At 46.4% G+C, this 19,730-nt stretch overlaps 1 protein-coding gene across 3 annotated transcripts in view; it reads left to right on the forward strand.

Annotated features, from left to right (window-relative positions):
• Positions 1–9,943: 9,943 nt before the first annotated feature.
• Positions 9,944–19,730, forward strand: part of SMARCD3 (SWI/SNF related, matrix associated, actin dependent regulator of chromatin, subfamily d, member 3) — a 49,623-nt gene continuing 39,836 nt past the window's right edge. Inside the window, exon 1 of one of the 3 annotated variants that reach the window (XM_066202985.1) lies at positions 9,944–10,020. Coding sequence is in view for 2 of the 3 variants with exons in the window: in XM_066202979.1 (XP_066059076.1) it covers positions 11,792–11,869 (78 nt within the window). In the remaining variant the exon portion in view is untranslated. Of the gene's footprint in view, positions 10,021–11,530; positions 11,870–19,730 lie in introns of those variants that run through there. The other 2 variants (XM_066202979.1, XM_066202993.1) reach the window with 2 other exon arrangements.

Genomic DNA, 19,730 nt, shown 5'->3' on the forward strand with positions numbered 1-19,730 from the left:
CAGAATGGTTGAAGTTAGAAAGCACCTCTTGAGGTCGTGTGTTCCAACCTCCCATTTCAGAGCTGGCTCAGCTTGAGCGATTTGCTGAGTACCAAGTTCAGTGAACTTCTGAATATCTGCAGTGATGGAGTGAACTTGCTCTTTGGGCAACCTTTTCTAAGTAAAAAACTGTTCACCTGTTGTGTATGTCCATGTGCTTTACACATTCCCTAATCGTGTATTCCTTCACTGACAGCAAGTCTTCCTTGCTCCAGATTTCCTTACTGGTCTTAGGAGCCTGGAATTCCTGACAGCCAATCTTGCCAATAAAGAAAGGCATTCAGTACTTCAACTTTTTCTGTGTTCATTCTTAGCAAATCCCGTCCCCAGTAAGCCCACATAATTCTCACATCTGTCTTTTACCATTGAGATATTTGTAAAAACCTTTCTGTCTGCCCTTCATGTTCCTCACCAGATTCAACTCCAGGTGGGCTTTTGTTATCCTAATTGCATCCCTGCGTGCTTGGACACTGTCTCTGTATTCCTTATGGGTCACCTGTCCCTGCTTCTGCCTCTTGTAATGTTTCAGGTCAGTCAGGAGCTCCTTACTCGTGCATGCAGGCTTGCTGCTGCTTTTGATCCATTTCCTGCCTGTGGGATGAACCAGTCTTGAACTTGGAGGAGGCGATCTTTGAAAATCAACCAGATCTCCTGGAACTCTCTTCTTTCCAAAACCGTAACTCATAGAATTCTTCCTAGAAGATCCCTGAAGAGGCCAAAGACTGCTCTTTTGAACTCTAGGGCTGTGATCCTGTTTTCTGCCCTGGCCCATCCTCTCATGCTCGTGAAATGTCATCTCATGGTGTAGCCAAGGCTGCTCTGACCTTCACATTCCTGACCAGCTCTTCCATGTTCAGCAGAGCACCTCTCTTTGTCTGCTCCTCAGCTGCCCATGTTAGGAGTTTATCTTCACTGTGACCCAGAAGCCTCATGGATTGCTTGTGCCCTGTTGTTATCCCCTCAGCAGGTACTGGGGTGGTTGTAGTCTTCCATGAAGACCGGAGACCGTGGACATGGGGATTTTCCTGCTGTCTGTGGTCTCATTACTTTTTCTTCAGCAGGTGCTCTGCAGCAGACACCTACCACGGCACTACGTATTGATCTGCCTGATAACTCTGATCCTAACTCTGGTCTGTGAGCGCTCAGCTCATTCTCTGTCCATCCCAAGATGGAGCTCTGTGTGCTCCAGCCACACACTTGGCTGAAGGGCAGCTCCTCCTCCTCAGCCCCCAGCCTGGAGTCCGTCTCCAGCCATCACAGCACTCCTGTCCTGTGCCTTGTCAGTTACCTTGGAGCTCAGTGCAAGTTCGGGGTGAAAAGGGACCAGAGAGAGTATCAGTAACAGTGTGGATGTCTGGACGCTTTCTGGAGGAGGGGGAGGTGGGCTGTCGGTCTGGGGGCAGATACAGCACCGTTGCCATAGGAATCAGGAGAATGTGTCACAGCTTCCTCAGTCTGAAGACAGTGACTGAGGGCGGCGTTCTGTCCTCCAGCCACAGGCAAATGGCAGAAAAAGCATTTCACATGTTCCTGCTCTCTCAGATGCTTTGCTGCAGGGAGACTGCAACAAGATCAGGAACTGAAACAATAACTATTGGAGTTACATGTGGTCCATTCTTCACCAGCTGCCAGATGGAACAGTAATTTTCTGAGGGTGTTCTTCAGGGATTTGTCTGGTTTGAAATGTCAGAGACCTGTTGTTTCTGCAGGCAGACAAGAGGGTTCACAGCACTGGTCTTTTGATAGACAAATGGAGCTGAAGTGTAAGGGAAGATCATAAGCCTTAAAATAAGACCATAACAGGAAAGGGATATAGGTCTGCAACAGATTTTTGATTAAATAATTTCTTAGGAGGAACTGTGATTGTTGACTCCTTGCAGAACTGTGGAAGAGACAAGGCATCCTGGGGTTCCATGGCAAAGTGGATGCAGGGCAGGGTAAAATCAGCAAATGCATAAGGCTGATGGGATGCAGAGGGATGCAGAATTGGGCCGTATCTATATGCAGTATCTATACTGCCGATAGACAGTTTCAGAACAAATTTTTGCCTGTGGCATTCCAAGAGGATTTAATCCCAGTGAAAAAGAAAAAGTATTTTCCAAGTTCAGAAGAGACAGAATTGCGGTTTTGTGATGTGCAACAGCAGGAGCCTGAACTGGGGAGAGGAAGGATTGACTTGAATAGAAGGAGGTGGAGAAACAAAACAAAAAAAGAGGGTAACTATCAAAACAAAATCAGCCAAAGGAAAGAGTTGCTAAAGGTCAAATGCAGCAGAAAAGGAGTAAGTTATGCGATAGACAAGAGAACCTTCTCTGAAGAACAGAAATATGACAAGCTTTTTTTGTATTGAAATATTTCTTAGCTCCCTGTATTATTGGAATATTAATGATTAATTTTCCATTACATAAACTTTTCACTAATTTTTTAAAGTTTGTTTTATGCTTGTTTAGATTAGGTGAATACCCTACTGGAGATTAATATCCAAACTAAAAGGATTTAAAGAAATACTGTTTTAATTTTCAAGGTATCTCAGACTAACAGTAGCAATTTAGAAAGCCTTTCTCTCTATAATCTTAGCTGAAATGTATGTATTACTATTTGGCATCGTATTTATAATTAGCATTCGGTGTTGCTGTATCATATGTATATATACCAGCTTGGCTGGATATTCTGATATATATGTCAGAACACTAGGGAATCTCTTTGAAGAAGGAACCATAGTTATTTCACAAGAGACAAAAAGGTAGTTGAAATCCCCCACAAGTGTGTTACTTCTATGGTTTCAAATTGCAGGCTGGGTATAAATTGATCAGAAAACAGGTGCCAGGGGTGGGGTGCACGGGGTAGGAACTTGGTGGCTATTCCAAACAAGTGCAGCCAGACAGCTGGCATGCCTGTCGGGATGACTGGTGTTCTCTATTCCACTGCGCTCCTTCTATTTCCATCTGTTAACTTCATCTGTAAACTGTCAAGGTCAGAGACTACATTGTTCTTAGCTGTACCTCCTCATACTCTCAAGCACCAGAAACTACTGAGTCCCAACAATGGGAAGGATTGTGGCATGTGACAGAGAATGTGACACAAAGTACAACGCTTAGCTCTTCTCTGACAGTTCATGGCCATGCACAAACAAGCCCCTCTCCTGGAAGTTCTCCAAAGTCCACTCTGTTTTGAAAAGCACTGAATGCCATAATGGTTCAACTTACGTTTCTTCTTTCTGTGTTTCTTCTGCATGTTTTGAAGATGATTTAACACGTAACTTGTGCCACCACTTGTGTGCCTTGTTGTTCAGACACGCTTTTTCCTGGGATCACTGCGGCGCGTTGCTGTGCACGCCGCGTGCCGGGTGACCCCAGTGCCAAAGGCAGGTCGTGGCTCTGAGCCGGGAGCTGCCAGCCTGCTGTGCTGTGCTCTGGTGAGGGAGGGGAGCAGACAAACCACTGTGTTGTGCTGTGGCCAGTTTCCACTTCTGCAATACTCAGTTGCTCAGATGAGCATTAGTGAAAAGCCCATCGTCCAGCCGGAGCCCAAGTGCTCTAATCATGTCCCTGTGCCACGAGCTGCTGTGCAGGTCCTGTGATTTCATACATGTATTTATGTACTGGGTGAATCGGCGCTGGAAGGATTAGCAAACCATCCTACCTGCCTGCTGCACCGACATAGCACAGTTCTTCTGCCTCAGGATTTGTCTTCCAGCTGGATTTTTTCCAGCTTAAATCTCCTGTGTAACATTTTAGGCCGAGTTGAGTTTTTTATCCTCTCTCCTGATTGGCTGTGAAACTTTTCCAAAATCTTCTTGTGTGAGGATTTAATCTACATATATTTCGCTTCTCTCTTTTTAAATCTTTGAAGGAGGTAAAAAAAGTCTGTCTGTAACAGAGTTACACCTTGGAGTCCATAGTAGACACGTTCCTTCCACTTGTTTTTATTACATGTTTATAACTTTTCAGTAATGTTACATTCAAATTACATACAAATTATGTTCCCATTATGAATTCCAGGCATATGATAATGTTTTTACTACATTGCCTCTAAGTCACATTTGCCATTTCCTGTTGGCTGCCATTGTTTTTCTTCCAAAGCCATTGTTTGCTGTAATGATGTACTGTTTGAGATTAACTTTGACTTTTTGGGGTAATCTGTAATTGTTGTAAGTATTCTGCCAAATAAAATAATTTAAAAAGACATTTGGCCTTGTCTGGCAACGCAGTTTTTTTATGATCACTACTCTTACTTGCTCGCAGTTCCATGGTGCTGATGTGATTGTATTCCCCTGTTAATTGTCTTTCCAGTTCAGCTGAAGTGGGAGCTGGGTTTATGAGACAGTCCATGCCAAGATTGCTCTGTTTTCCTTCTTTGGTTCTGTGTTTTCTCCAGCCTCCTGGTGCTCAATTCTTAGGCAGCTTTGCATATGAATACATCCTTCAGTCCATATTTACTTACTATTGATTTGCTTAAACTATAGATACTTTCCATATGATTTTCAGTGAGAATAGGACATAATTCTTAGCACTGCTAGTATTAATCAAAATGGACTTTAAATTTATTTTTCCTGACAAACGGGAAATCCTCTAGGTTTTCTGACAATGCAGAAGGGCAAGAGTACTCTAGGCAGATGCACTAGGTTCATCCTAAGTCCATGCAAGGCTCAAGAATGATTTTTAAAGAGAAAGTAACTGAGCATGAGAAGGATATGCATGGTATGAAAAAGCAGCCTAAGTTTACTAATCTGCTGTTTTTCAGATAATTTCTACACAAAGGAATCAGTGTCTTTCTTGTCTAGACTTGAGTGAAGCCCTTGATACAGTGTGATCTGAAAATCTGGCTGGGACTCAGAAGACAGGTAATAGCAGAACTGTAAAGTAGGTAAGGAGCTCAGTAAAGAAGACACAAAAGACATTGCAGCGTCTTCAGGATTTGTCTTGGCATTGGTGTCATTTAATATTTTCACTAATGCCCACGGCACAAAAATAGGCAAAATAATAATTAAATTTGCTGATGATGCAAAATAGGTATTGTTGAAGCAGAAAAAAACAGGTTATATATGGGAAGAACTGCTTGACTGTGAACTACACAGACAGAAACCAGCTGGTGTCTGGTGACAGTGCAGTGCACAGCCATGCACTCGGGGCCTTGTCACAGGAGCAGGCACTGTGTGCCCGAAGTGATCTAATGACAGTGTTTAGGAAGGAGAAGGAGAAACAGCCGGGTACATCAGTTCACAAGAGAATGTGGAGCTGTCACTGTCAGGATGTTGTGGGAGGCAACTGTGAACCTGGCGAGGTCTCATAGATGGATTTCTGCTCGTGAGAAAAGTCTCAATGGCACACGAGCATGTGGCCTGGACACAGGAGGTACAGTTCTCTCTGCCCTTATTCTAGCCAGGTTAACTGTGACTGGCAGGAAAAGATGAGTGATGAGAAATGGGCACAGAATTTTAAGAATCCAAATAACAGTTTCGCTTGTTTAATCTGACAAAAGGAGGACTGAATGTGGATGTGACAGGTATGTAGAAATGCTTCAAAGCATAAACATTAGACACAAAGGACCATTAAGGACAGTATTGATAAGAGTAAATGAAAATAGCCACATCTACAAAGCCCCAGAACTCAGATTTTTAGCAGTTGTCCTGTAGGAATACCAAGACTTAAAGTGCTGTGCAATAAACTTACATCTGAAAGGTTTATATGTGACATGGTTGCTGTTGATTATACATAGAAGCAGAGAATTGTAGAATGGCTTGAGTAGGAAGGGACTTCCCAGTCCAACCAGTAGACCAGGTCGCTCCAAGTCCTGTCCAACTTGGCCTGGAACACTTTTAGGGATGGGGCAGCCACAGCTTCTCTGGGCAACCTGTGCCAGGGCCTCACCACCCTCATTGGGAAAAACCAGTGGTTCCCAGCTGCTGACCCTGTGGTTCCCCCAGCTCCGTTCTGTCCGTGACTGACAGCAGGCAAACCTTTAAGATGCTCTTACCCAAAGCCATCATTCTAACCGCCAAATATCATGAAGATACACTTTTTGGACTAGGGGGCAGTTGGTTTGAGGGTAGTCGTTGATAGGTCTTTATCTCTGCTCCCTCAGGATTACCCACCAAGAATTCCTCCATTTCCTTCACTTTTGAAAAATTCAAACATTTATTCCCAACTGTTCTCCTTCCAGGACCAAAGTCTTACTGCTAACCTCTCACACTTTGCAGCTCTGCTCTGGCCCTTGGCTAGAGGATGAGGATTGTGGCTGCTGCTTGCAGTGCTCTGGTTCTTTGCTCAGATGTTTGAAGCTGTGTATAAGTGTTGCTGCACACTCAGTGTAAAGAGGGATGGTGAGGATGGTGATGATGGAAAAGTGGAGGTAAAGGTATGGTAGAACTGGACAGCTTACCATGAGGTCAAACAGAATTGTGCAGAATTGGCTAAAATATTCGTATGGTTGATGACATGATAATTCTGGTGACTCGTTATTTTGTATCCTATAATGTTACATATATATTTTATATATTTCTCTGTCTTTTAGCATCTCTGCTGTTGCCTTTGGTTACTTTTAAAATAATCAGGAAATAAGTTTCTCTCTACCTCTGCACAATAATGTTTGGAACCTTTAGAGACAAATACTTTTCTTTGCCTTAATCCTTCCTTCCTTCCTTCCTTCCTTCCTTCCTTCCTTCCTTCCTTCCTTCCTTCCTTCCTTCCGTCCTTCCGTCCTTCCTTCCGTCCTTCCTTCCCTCCCTCCCTCTCAGATAGATTTTAGAAACAAGTGCTGGAAAGGCCTAACAGAGAAAGGAACCCTGTTGTTACAAAATTTCATACAGTTTCTGTAGGGAAATAAGACAAAAGGAGCCTCTGGAAATCAGCTGGTCCTTTGTCCTGCCCCAAGTCCGAATGCACACCATCTACATCACTCTGGATAGATGCTTGTCTAACCTGATCTTGAAAGACCTTTGGCGATTGGGATTCCCATCCTTGCTGGACAAACTATCCCAGAACATCTCCACTGTCACTACTGTGCTTCTCCTTAATATCTAACATAAATCTTCCTGGGAGAAATTAAATCCATTATTTGCTGTACTCTGTGTATGGGGAGCAGCTCTTCCCCGTATTTGCTGCAGCCGTTTGGATACCTGACGACTGTTGTTTCCTCTTAATCTTCTTTGGGCCTTACAGTTCTTGTCACACTTACTGCCCTTTCCTTAACCATCCTGGCTTCCTGGTTTCTCCCCCATTTCCTTGATGCACAGAGCTCCTGACTGCAAAGGTTGGTCTGGATGAGACACTGACAATTCATACCACGACAGAACTGCTTTGGAAGAGTTCCTCAGCAATTGTGGCAAAATTTAATTTTGCAACTGTACAGAAATGTTGAGCTGGAACAGCTTGTGCCCTGGAGAGCTCAGGGGATGGGGAGAGGAGAGACGAAATGAGGAGGAAAGAAGAATCTAGAGTATTGTTGTCAGTGTCTGTGCTGCCACCAAGGGGATGAGAGCAGTGGGGCAGCATTCCTGCAGTTCCTTATCTTTTGGGGGTTTATCTGTTTATTTTGTGACAGTGTAGTACTGTTAACTCACAATCAGCTTATGATCTATCATATCCCCAGGTATTTTTTTCTGAAAAAGATTGTCTTCAGGTCTTTGTTCCCCATCTTCTGTTTAGATAGTTGTTGGATTTATATCCTCATGTGGAACCTTGCACTGTTTCTGATTGAATTATGGTTTGAAAAGAACAGGACATATCTCTAGGTCCTCAAGATTTTAATTTTAATTATTTCTTGTAGCAAACTTGTTACCTCTCCAAACCATATGTTGCTAGGAAATTGAATAAGCATGTTATCTAAGTACATTATCCATATTGTTAATGAGACCATTGAATAATTCTGAAATCAGGAACAGGTGGACATTTATTTAGATTAAGCAGAGCCTCAGTCCTGGGATATGTCTTCTATGCCACATTGCATCAATTCCAAAACTGTTGTCAATAGTTTAAGTTTCAGAGAAAAGAGTGATGCTGACTTTAATGAAACTTGGATGAGGGGAACCACGCCTGCTTAAGGCAGTCAGTACCTTCATGTACTTCTATAATTACTTACAGATGAAAAAGTCACAAGTAGCAGCAAACGTGTCTCCCTAAAACCACAACTTGGTTCATCTCTTTTCTAATTGGACCGTCTTAGTTTAACAGCCTGAAAAGCCTGAGGAACAGCACAGAAGTTAAAGCAAACCACACCCACGGAGACCAGGTGGGCTCCCAGCGCCCCAGGAAGTGCCAGGGAAGGAGGTCAGCCTTTCTCTGAAATGAAATGGCCTGGGAATGTGACATGAAGCCAGCTGAAAGTGAGTATGAATGGGCCCCAGGGCTCAGCCTTCAAGAACCGGTGGAGGAACACAAGCCTTACAGAGAGCCCCATGGCACAGAGAACTTCCAGGCCAGAGATGCCTGGGACCTGCCAGGATACTTGCAGCAGTTGGGAATGACTTGGGTTGGATCAGTCACTTTTTAAAAGAACATTGACAACTATTTTCTGCACTTTTATTGGGGGGGAAAAAAAAAAAAAAAAGGTTGGGAAAATAGGAAACCAAACTATTTAAAATAAAATTATATGCTGTTTCTCTTAATATGGGAAATGACATTATTGCATGGTAACCTTCACCCTTTTGTGCCAATGCCTTGCACAGTAGTTTTCCTGGACACTATTGTGAAGGGTTGAAGAATCACAGGAAATGGATTTCGTTCTCAGCTAGGTGATGTTGGGCAAGTCACTTCCATCCATTTGTACCGTATTTTCCATTTGCAAAACATAAGAGCTGCATGTACTGATTTATTTTCTAAAGTCCTTGGAGAACCACCATCATGCTAAGTAAGAACTTTTTTATTATTACAGGATTTTAAAACTTTTTTTTTTTTTTTTTTTTTTTTTTTTTTACCCAGTTGACAGCTACAGTGAGACTGGCATTCCTTAATTTTCAAGTGGCTGGCCTTGAAATTTGACGTTCAAGGAAATCTAGTTTTGGATGTCTGTTAAGAACATCGGGGTAGATTACAATATATATAGTGTGGTTTTCAGCTTAAATCAGTAACACTTCATAGCAATGTCCGGCTCCAGGAGGTAATCAGCGGCTATCGATACCGGGGCAGCTGCGGCTCCACGCCGTGTGCGCAGCTAAGGGGAGAAATAAGCAAACCCTGAAGCGCGCGGCCGAGCGCATGCCCCGGCGGCGGGACAAAGGGCCGGGGCGAGGGGCTCCCGCCCGGCCCGGGAGCAGCCGGCCCCCGCTCTGTCCGTCCCCTCCGCCGGCCCCGGGCGGCCGCCGGGCCCTCCCCGGTCCGCGGGCGGCGCCGCCGCGGCGCGGGAGGGGTTAAAGCGCCGCCGCCCGCGCGTCCCCGCCGGCCCGCGCTGACCTTCACGGGGCCGCGCCGAGCATGCGCGCGCCGCGCCCCGGCCCGCGGGGCCGCGCTGCGCCCGCCGCGGTTCCGCTCGCCCGGCACGGCCCGGCCCGGCCCGGCCCGGCCCCGGGCAGGCGGATCGGCCCGGGCCGGTCCCCGCCCGCCTGCGGCCGGGCCGGGACCGTGGCAGGCGCACGCCCTGCCCGTGCCGGGCGCGCCGTTGCCATTCGGTGCCGATGGTGCTGGCGACGGAGCGCGGGGGGACGCGAGGGGGGCCCGCGCGCCGCGCCGCAGCCCGGAGCCGCCGCCGCCCCTTCCCGCGCCGGGCGGGCGGGCAGGGCCGCGGGGCGCGCCGGGCCCGGCACGACGGCTGCTGGAGGAGCCGCTGCGGCCCGTCCTCGGTGCCGCTTCACGCGGCGAGGGCCCGCACGGCGCCCCGTGATGGGGGGAGCAGTCGCACGGGCCCGGGCCGGTGATCCCCACGGCCCGGATTGCTGAGACCGCCGGCCAGTGCGGCACCAGCAGCTAGTACAGACTGTGAGGAAAATGCACGGTGTCTGCTGGGAGCGGGGAGAAGGGCTCACATGATGGGAGCCAGCATCTCTGTGTGAGTCTGGGGTCTAAAAACCATGGCAGATACCGGCTGGGTGCTGTCCTGCCAGTCACACTGGCATGTAGAATTCGGAGTCGTTTAGGTTGGAAAAACCTCTCCAGATCAAATTAACCTGACATTACCACATCCACCAGACACAGAGCAGTTGGTTCCAGATTATGTGTGCCTTTAGTTCAGCTAGAACTTGAGGATTTTTTCCAGCGCAGAACATGGCAAGGCTATGTTGATTTGCTTGGCATATTCCTTCTGAGGGGCTGAGAGGGGGAACTGATTACCACGCTCGCCCTCCCTAAGTTTCTGTGATTCCTAGGGCTGTTGTCACACGCCAGCACTTAGATTGGGCGGCCCTAAAAATCATGGAGGTCACTGTCTTCATCCCCATGTTCAGAAGGCCGTGTGACCTTCATGGCTTGCCCTTCACTGCTAGTCAATGCAGTGTGTTTTCTGTGCTTGTTTCTATTATTGCACGAGGGCAGAATATTTTTTATTTGTTTCCGATCTGATTCTGTTCTGTTTGCAGTCTTGCCAGAAAATTCTCAGCCCCTAGACAAGAATTTCAAGCAGAGGCATAGAATAAACCTCTCTTGTAACCTGGCAACATCTCGCCTATGGCCGTGTTAAGGCAGAGCAGGAACGCGGGCCCGGGCGAGCCGCGGGCGCACGGCCCCGCCGGGAAGCCGCTCGGTGCCCCGGGCCGGCACGGCGGGCTCGGCCATCACGGAGCAGCCACGCTCCGCTCTGGAATGGCCGCCGTGTGCCCCAGCGCCGCGGAGGGGCCGGGCTGCCGCTCCCTTCTCCCTTCCCCCTTGGGCTGCTTGTTCCCAGCGGTGTCCGGGGATGTCACACGCTGTAGCGCAGGGCTTTGTGTGACGAGCAGCGAGCTGCTGATGTCTTGCAGCAGCTGTGGTGTTAATAATATGTCTGCGTCTGTCAGTCACCCGGGGTCTCTAGAGGATCCGGCACGGTGGTACCAGAGCATCCCGAGAGGGGTCACTGGGGAGAGGCAGCGGGAGCGCAGGGTTGGAAAGGAGCCGTGGGAGCCGTGCCGCCATGCCGCCCCCCACCCCCTTCCTCCGCTGATCTCACACTCTTTCCCCTCGCTTCCACATGTTGTCCCTCCCTGTTCCCAGCTCCGGCCTCCCGCTGCTTCTCTCTTGTCCAGAGGGGTTAGCTCTCGTCTCTCATGCTGGAAATGCTGCCAGCGAATGTTTCTGTGTGCTGCCTGCCAGGTCCCTGGGGAAAGGGCCTGGAAATGCAGTGCGGGAGGAGCAGTGGGAGCAAGGGAAAACCACTGCTCGCCTGCTGCATTTTCTAATGGGAAAACATCTCTGCGAGGTGCTGAGCTCCGTGTCGCTGCTGAAGTTGCCCCCTCCCCCTTCCCCTTGCCCCAGAATTTCCCATCCCTGATGCAGAGGAGGAGAGGCTGCAGCACTACCACGGAAAACGGAGACGTGTTTTTCAATTTGCCTCCTGCTTATCTCTGCTGTTTGGACAGAGAGGTTTAAAAAGCTGGATTTTCCGTCCCTGCAGAGTAAACAGACAGAGCCCGGCAGCACAAACTATTTCTGGCTTATCAGTGGAGGAATGCAGCAGCTGAGGCTGAGCGCGAGTGGGCCGTCAGGAAGGCCCTGAAGGGGCCCCCTCCCCACTCCGCGCTATTAGAAGTGTGAGAGCCCAGCAGGACTCAGAGGGGAGAGTTGGAGAAAAAGGCAGAAAAGGGAAAGAAAGAGGAAGAGAGAGAGTGAGAGAGGCTGAGCAGACCCTGATGGCTACAGATGAAGTTACAGGAGGGGCTCGCAAAGCTACGAAAAGCAAACTTTTTGAGTTTCTGGTCCATGGGGTGGTGAGTCGGGAAAGTTAGTGAGCTGGCTGGCTCTGAATAGAGGGATGAGTGGAAACTGGAGGTTCTGTGCTGGGCTGGATCGGCTCCTGCAGTGTGCTCCTGGGGCGCTGGTAGCTGCCTGCCCAGGAGAACACCGGGGTGTGTGGAGCCCCCAGCCTATGCACTGATTCATTGGTAATACAGGCTTGTGTCTGGGGGGATGTGTGCTGTGCTTTTTGCTGTGATTCTCCATGAATGGTGAATAGCATGCTTTTCAGCCTGATCATGGTGCAGAATCTGCACTGGATCTAACCCAAATGGGCTTGTAGGACACTTTGTTCTGTAATCAAACTTGTGTTTTGAAAAACAATTCTGATGAGAGCCTGATGAAGCCTTGGGGTGCTGCCTCTGGTTCTTGTCTCCAGTCTTGGCTGGTATGTATCCTCTGGCTACATAACAGGTGACTTTCAGGGGCTTGAAGAGATTAGCTCTGCAGATCTGTAACAGTCTATGGAAACTGACCCACGAGAGAATTTCAGGGTGCCATGCTTAATTAAAGCAATCCTTCAGGTCTTTAAAAATGTTCCAGCTTTTGTTTAAGAATCAGGTCTTCGATCTCCATTTAAGGGGAAATGCTCACCCTGTTTTGCTGCCATTGGAAACGTTCTTTAAATGACTCTAATGTCTGAGAGCAGTCACCATTTACAACATTTGGATTTCTGTCATTGATACATACTGAACAGAAATAAGGCTGTTAAAGAGCCCCAAGGAACGCAATATTGTTTGGATCCTGATAGTCCCAAGTGCTTCTTTCTTGAGGATCCTGGCACCTCCTGTGACACCTTTTTGAAGACATCAGGTGGGGGCTCTTGTTCAGAGATCACAGAAACCTCTGGGGCTCGAGGCAGACTATTGAGTTGTCTCCGTGATTCAGGCTTACTCCAGATGGGTTGGATCTTGCGTGTGTCCATTAGGTCCTGGATTTGGTGGGACTGGAAGGGCCAAGGACTTTGAGGTGGCACTCTGTGTTGGTGAGAGCTGTGAGGAGGTGGTGTGGTGCCCGTGTACAGGAGCATGCGGTGCAGGATGGGCCGCTGTTCGGGGCTGATGGAGAGCGGGTGTGCAGGTGGCAGCAGTGATTTTGTTGTGGACATGTGGGTTTGTCAGGGTGTCTGATTGTGGTGGTGGTGTCTGACCAGAACCAGAAGCAAGTCGGGAGGGTGGCAGATGGGATGATTTTGCCTTTTCTAAAGTTTCCCTTGGCATTTGTACACCAATGCTCTTCCTTGAGTATCAAGAGGAGCGGCAAAAATAGTTACGTGAATTTGCTTATTCCAAATCTAGCTGGCCTTCGTGTGAAAGCAGCATGCAGGGCTCTAAAGCCTGGGAAATTTTTAATTTATACTGGAATGAAAAAAAGCAGAACTCATTTCCATTACTTATTTGGATGCCAGGAAAGTGGGCCTTTTCTGCCCTGGAAGTTTTGTTGCTAGTGGCATCTTATTTGAATACATGCATTAGCCTGGAATATCTGTATATATCTTCCTGCTTCTTGTTCTGAGGCTGGGGCTTCTTGGCTGTTGTTCTGGTGCCTGAACACCTCTTGTATCACTCTCTCCTTTTCGTCATTATTGTCTCCTTCAGTTCTTCTTCGGTGCCTGGTTTGTTCTTTCCTTTAGTTTTGTCTTCATCTCAGGTTCATTTTGGTCAAGACATGGATTGGGGTAGTCACTCTTCCATTACTTAAAAAAGAAGAAAAAAAATTATAACTTATTTTTATCTCTCTAGGCCCTGTATCCTGCCAAATAAGAGAATGTGCCGTGCCAGCCATTACCTTGAGTTTACCTAATGCTGGCTCCTCGGTTTTATTACTACCCAAAGTGTGTCAACACCTGAATTAATTCCTTGAAAAATCAAGTTGCATAGCAAACTTTAGTGGAATTTCTTGGAGTCAGATTCTGTTTTAATTTCAGTGACCAATCTCTTCCTCAAGTGACTATTTTTTTTTTATTTTATCTATGATAACATTAATTTGGTTATCAAAAATTATTTTCTTCCCCACTCCCCCCCCCCCCCAAAGAAAAAAAAAAGGAAGAAAAAAAAGAGAAGAAGCAAACAGAGGTAGAATGTTGTGAGAAGTCTTTTTTTGCTTTGTTGACACTTACATGAGCAGGATAATTCTGCAGTACTTCCTAAGGGCAGTTAGCTCTTGGATTCACTTGATCTTTCTTGAGACATATGTTCCTTTGCTAAGGTCACTTTGCCCTTTGCTCTTGTGCACCTGATCCTGCTTTTGTGCTTTTCCGTCCTGCCAGCTTAGACGATGTCTTCTTCCTCATTTGTCCCAGGCAGAAAGGATCGCCCTGAAAGGTGAAATCTCATAACGGTTAAAACTCTCAAGTAGGACGCTTCATTTTCTCCTACTTGAGACCTTGGTATACACCTCTGGTTAGCAGTTGGGCTTTTAGAAAGGTTATTTTTTCTTTCAGTTATTTATTTTTACTATGCTTTTACTCCTGTTCGGTTTCATTTGCGTCTTGCAGATTGTTTTTGTGCGAAGAATTTTTTTTTTGCCTCCAAAGGCTTCATCCTGTACTTCATCCTTTTGTTGTTGTTGTTGTTGTTCCTCTCTTTTTCTAGCATTTGTATGGACAAATATGGCTTTAATCACCACATTTATGTTGATTATCTTTTTGTCAATGCATTTTCTGCCGTCCAGTAGTACACTTCAGGCAGTCTTTATGGTGTTTCTCTAGGTGTCCAGCTGTTGCCTTACATTTTGCTGAACAAGTTACTGGTCTTGCTGGAGGTCATTCCTTTCCTCCGTTTCCCCTTATCCTGAGGTCCCTACCATAGGCCTCACCGTTGGCTGGATCCCATAACTGGATTCTGCCTGTGTCTCCCTCCCCTGCTTTTTTCTTTGTTTCTTTCTCTTTTTTCTTTTTCTTACTCAAACAGGTATCTGCCTGTTTAGTCTTGAGAAGGTCCATGGTGCTGGTCTTGCCAAAGCTCTTGTCCAGACATCTGTCCTCTTGTGACTGGATCGCAGGAGCCTTCGCTTGGTGCCTTGTGCTGGCGACCTTGGCTGTGTCATCTGCACACGAGAACCTGCTGAGAGGTTCATTTTCTCCTCCCGTTGTTCTGACCTTTTTAATCTGCTTCTGTGTCCTTTTCCTGTTCCCACTTTATCTTCCCTCCAAAGCCAATCTTCTTGCCTTTTATCCACCAGATACCCCTATAAAGGTCTATGTGCCTTTCTTAACTCTGGAGTCACAGCTGTATTTACAATGTACTTGCTGTCACTTCAAATCACCTTTTCCCGTAGTGATCTTGGTCTTTGTCCTCTTTGCCGTGCTTAGGAAGCTCTCTGTGGCAATATAAGTCCTTATCCATATTTATTTTCTGCTAATAGATGTTATTTCATAGTTCCTGCTAATCTCTACAGTTTAATATTAGTTACACTCCAAGATTGCTAATTCATGCAAACCTGTGTATCGCTGATGTGACTCCTTTGCTTATCCTCAGCACTCTTTTTGCTTGGCTATCTACCTCTCAAATCTGGTCATAGGATTTTATGGTGAATACACAAACTGTCTTATATGAAATGGCATTTACAACAGTAAAAGAAGAGTGTCGGAGCATGCCAGCATGTAAACAAATATTTAATATATATGATAAATAACTTGTCAGTGTTAGAACAGACTAAACAACAGGTCTGGTGGGTATGGAGGATCTATTACAGATTTATCAAAACTCTGATTTGTGGTTTGGAAAAATAGGTAAGCAATGAATTTCATAACTGAGTTTTGCATCTCCTGATACATTGTGGGTGTAAATGAATTGTCACCATTCAGGAGAAAGGCTTGGATGTCCTGTGAGCTGCCCAGTGTCTAACTAATAAGAAATCACGTAAACTATTAGCCTGCTTGGGAAGTGGGGCAGGGAATAATGCAGAAGCAATTGTAAACCCATGGCATATACTCACAAGAATGTTTTTCTTTTTTTGGTAATCTGTATGACTAACAGGCCAAAAGACTGGGAACTCAGAGGGCAGTAGTAGGGAGAGACCTCTGAAGGCTTCATCAGTAGGGGAATAGGAGTATTTTTGATTTTATTTATAATATCTAAGTATAGAGACTGATTATGTAAGTTGTAAAATCTCTGTCACTGGAGGCTCTGAGGTACTGGTTAAAGAAGTAAACGTCTGTCAAAGATGATGGAGATACTGGTGATACTTGTTTGAGAGGAGAAGGAGCCGCATGACCTCAAGGACTCATATTTCAGTATATTATAAAAATTGTGGAGGTTTTATTAGTATGGAAAGAACTAAAGATATTTTCCCAAAATTGAATGGTGGCCTGTTTTAGTTGTAAGTGAATAAAAGTGACTGTTTCTCCCAGCCCGTCACAGGGGTGTAGAGATTACTACTGGCAGTAGTGAGGTGAAGAGAGTATGGGCCAAGTTTGAAAAAAGTAGAGCTTTGCTAATGAAAAATATCCCACTAATTTTTCTTTTGTCATGCACGTCGATGGTGTCATGTCAGAGCATAAGCCACCTAACACTGGAGTGGCCAGAAAAGAGCCTCATGAACTGTTTGTTTTGGACAGTTGGTCCCACTTTCTGCCACAGAAAGTGCAGAGCTCCCAGCTCCACAGAGCTCCCAGCTCCACAGAGCTCCCAGCATGATTCTCCCTGCAAGGGCATCCTCAGGGAACGGGGCCTGGAACGGAGGCACTGGTTTGCTGTGTGCACGTTCCCTGTTGTGGTGAACGAGGAGGTGTTTGGGGTGGGCAGGGCAGCCTGGAGCAATCAAGGGATTTGATTGGGAAGGTAGTTGCAGGGGGCAGCTAGAGTGAAAACCTTGTACAGTGTTCAGCTATGTGAGCAAGCTGCTGGTGGAGACTGAAGGTTTGTCCTTTTCTAGCCATGGACTGATTTCAGGCTGTCAGATAGAGAAAGGTTCATACATAATGAAGAAAATAAAATCATGTTAATGCTAGTTAAGGCTTTAATTGAGATCAAAGTGATTTTGTGCAATATGGGCTTGTTAAACAAATTTGAGTTCCTGGTTGAGGAGACTTGGATTTGCTGATTTGTTTGATTGTTGTAAGGGAAGGGAAGAGGCAACGAGTTCTTGACCAGCTTCTTCTCTCTCCAGACTAGTAACTGTGCTGCAGAGCTCTGCTGTTCCTTTCCCTCCCATCCTTTCCAAGAGGTGTATTCTGGTAGTTCTTCATACAAAATCCCTTCCATACATTAGATCACGGCAGTGGTATGATCAGATCTAATAAAGCTGGTGGAACTCAAAGCTGATCTGTAAGGTTTGTTTCAGTTCCAGACAGTTCTTTGGGTGGGTTTTTTTTTCGTTACATCCAAGTGCTCTACTTGAGCTTGGTGTGGGATTATTCTGAGCTGTGAACAGACGTACATGAAGTAGAACTGAACTTCATCTCATTTTCCACTTCACAGTTCTATAAATGGGATGTTTTCAAAGTTAAAGACCTCTGGATTGTTGTCAACATTATATTAAAATACGTGGTACCTGGCACAATTGGACTTAGAGACTGAAAGCTTTTGGGAAATGGAGGAAGGTGAATATGACAGGAAGCAAGAATTGCAAAACTGATGTTTCAGCTTACTAAGGCTCTAAAACATTCATAGACATTAAAAAAGGGAACTTATGAAGTAACATCTATAATTGTAGGTAGGAGAGAAGCCTTGTACCAGTTTTATTTGTGGTACTTCTAAGAGTCCATTTTGAAACAGCACATCGAGTTGGGAAACCATTTGTGCAGTCAGAAACTTGCTGCCATCACACAGTATCAATCCAGTCTAAATTTCTTAAGAGTTCCAGGCACTTCTGGTTACTCATTCTTACTTCCAGGCAGCATCAGGTATCTCCTCTTGCTTATGTTTATGCGCTATAGAAATCATAGAGTGGTTTGGATTGAAAGGGGCCTTAGAGGTCATCTCATCCTACCCTCTGGCATGGACAGGGACACCTTCTGCTAGACCAGATTGCTCCAAGCTCCATCCAGCCTGGGTTTGAACACTTCCAGGGACGAGGCAGCCACAACCTGGGCCTCACAACCCTCATAAGTAAAGAAGTTTTTTTCTAATCTAAACCTACTGTTTGTCAGTGTGAAGCCCTTTTCTCTTTTCTGTCACTCCAGGCTCTTATGAACAGTCTCTCTCCATCTTTCTTGGAGACTCCTTTTTAATTAGGAGATATGCTGTTTGTGTACTTGGTGGTGATTCTCAGAGTCTGTCGGTGTCTCTGTTAACAAGAAGCTGGTGGCTCTTCCCCACGAGCCAGCCGTAAGAGCCGCCTGTGTGGTGCTGAGGTGGACGGAGTCTGTCAGGACAGGAGATTGCTGTGAGCAGCACTCGGCGCTCAGCTGCAATGCAGCAGCTCCTGGCTCTCCATTCAGCCTCTTTCTGAGGCCTCTTGTGGGTGTTTTTGCTTTACTTTTCTTGAGGCTTTCTTTTGCTTTCACCTGTCAGTTGTCCGGGTTATTTTCCTCTTACTGGTATGTCCAGACAGGACTCCTTTTTTCTACTTCTGTGTTTTGACTGCTGTGATGCACATCCCCTGAGAAAAGACTTGGCAGTGAAAGAATGTAGAAAAGCACTGCTGTAATGTCGTCTCGTTACTGCTGTGGGACGGAAGTTCACTTAAGGATGACAAAGAGGACAGAGGCAGAGCTCTGATGTGACAGGAAGTTCAGGCAAGGAAGACAGCAGACAAGCCAAACGTGGTTTTGGAAACTGGTCAGTGGAGAGCAGTGAAGGGCTGTGGCCTTCGGGTGTGGGGGGGTGGTGATCTGCTGCACAGACAGTGTGCTCGGGTTTGAGCAGCTGTAGCCAGAGCAGTGATGGGCCGTGTACACAGACAGTTGGCAGAACTCTTGGGGACCAGTCCAGGGGCATGAAATATTGGTCATGTGCCTTTGTGCACTGTACTGTCTTTGCCTTGCTGCAGTGCCTCACCTCTCTGCTCTGCTCTCTGCTGCACCTTCTCAGAGCTGTGAGAGTGGTCCCTTCAACTGGGGACAGATCCTGACCTGTAGATAGATGCACCGTCAAGATCTCTTTCAAAAACCATAATGGTATTGGAATACTCTTTAGGATGAGGACTTTCTTTTTAATGTCACTGTTGGGAAAAATTTGATGTATTGTCCATTACAGTCTTTTCTTGCACGTGCATTTGAGAGCAAAATAAGCTCTTAGGTAAGGTGAGACACTTACTGCTTGTATGTTGTTCTTCTATGAAAGTTTAAATAGATAAAGCACTTCTGTATCTTGGGAGTCTGGTGGGCTCGCAGCAGGAAGACAGCTGCACAGTTGCATAGGGAGTAATATTTTATCTGTGAGTGATATTGGAGGTAGGAACATGAGAACTGAGGCAAAGGAATGAGGTGGTCAAGGGACAAGATGGAATGTGCTTTTGCCAGAGCTGCCTCTCTTTTCTCATGTTTGTCCTTTCTCTGTATTTCTCTATTTTAGTGCTTAACAAAGGAAACTGAAGGAAATTCAAAAACGTAAGACCACAAGCAGATTTAGCTTGCTGACCTTGTTCTTCGAGCCCTAAGTTGTCCTTTAGAGCAGCATCAAAGTGGGCCTTCAGTTGTTTTAGTGGGCCAGTCAGTCTCCGTGAGATGGCTGTGCTCAGGATGCGGGCTCCTCTCAATGACTGTCAGATGTCCCCAGTTGACTGGCAGGCAGCAGCTGGCCCAGTGGTCTGCCTGTTGCTGGAAGGAGGCCACTATGTGTGGCTTGGTAGATGACAGATCTTAAATGCAGGCTCAAGAGAGAAGCATTTTTGGGGCCATTTCTTTCTGCTGACGCTGCCTGGGTCAGAGGGTCGGGGTGCAGAGAGCGC

The sequence above is a fragment of the Chamaea fasciata genome, unplaced genomic scaffold (genome assembly GCF_029207755.1).
Source record: "Chamaea fasciata isolate MVZ Bird 193981 ecotype frontalis unplaced genomic scaffold, bChaFas1.0.hap1 SCAF_1, whole genome shotgun sequence".
Classification (NCBI taxonomy): Eukaryota; Metazoa; Chordata; class Aves; order Passeriformes; family Sylviidae; genus Chamaea; species Chamaea fasciata.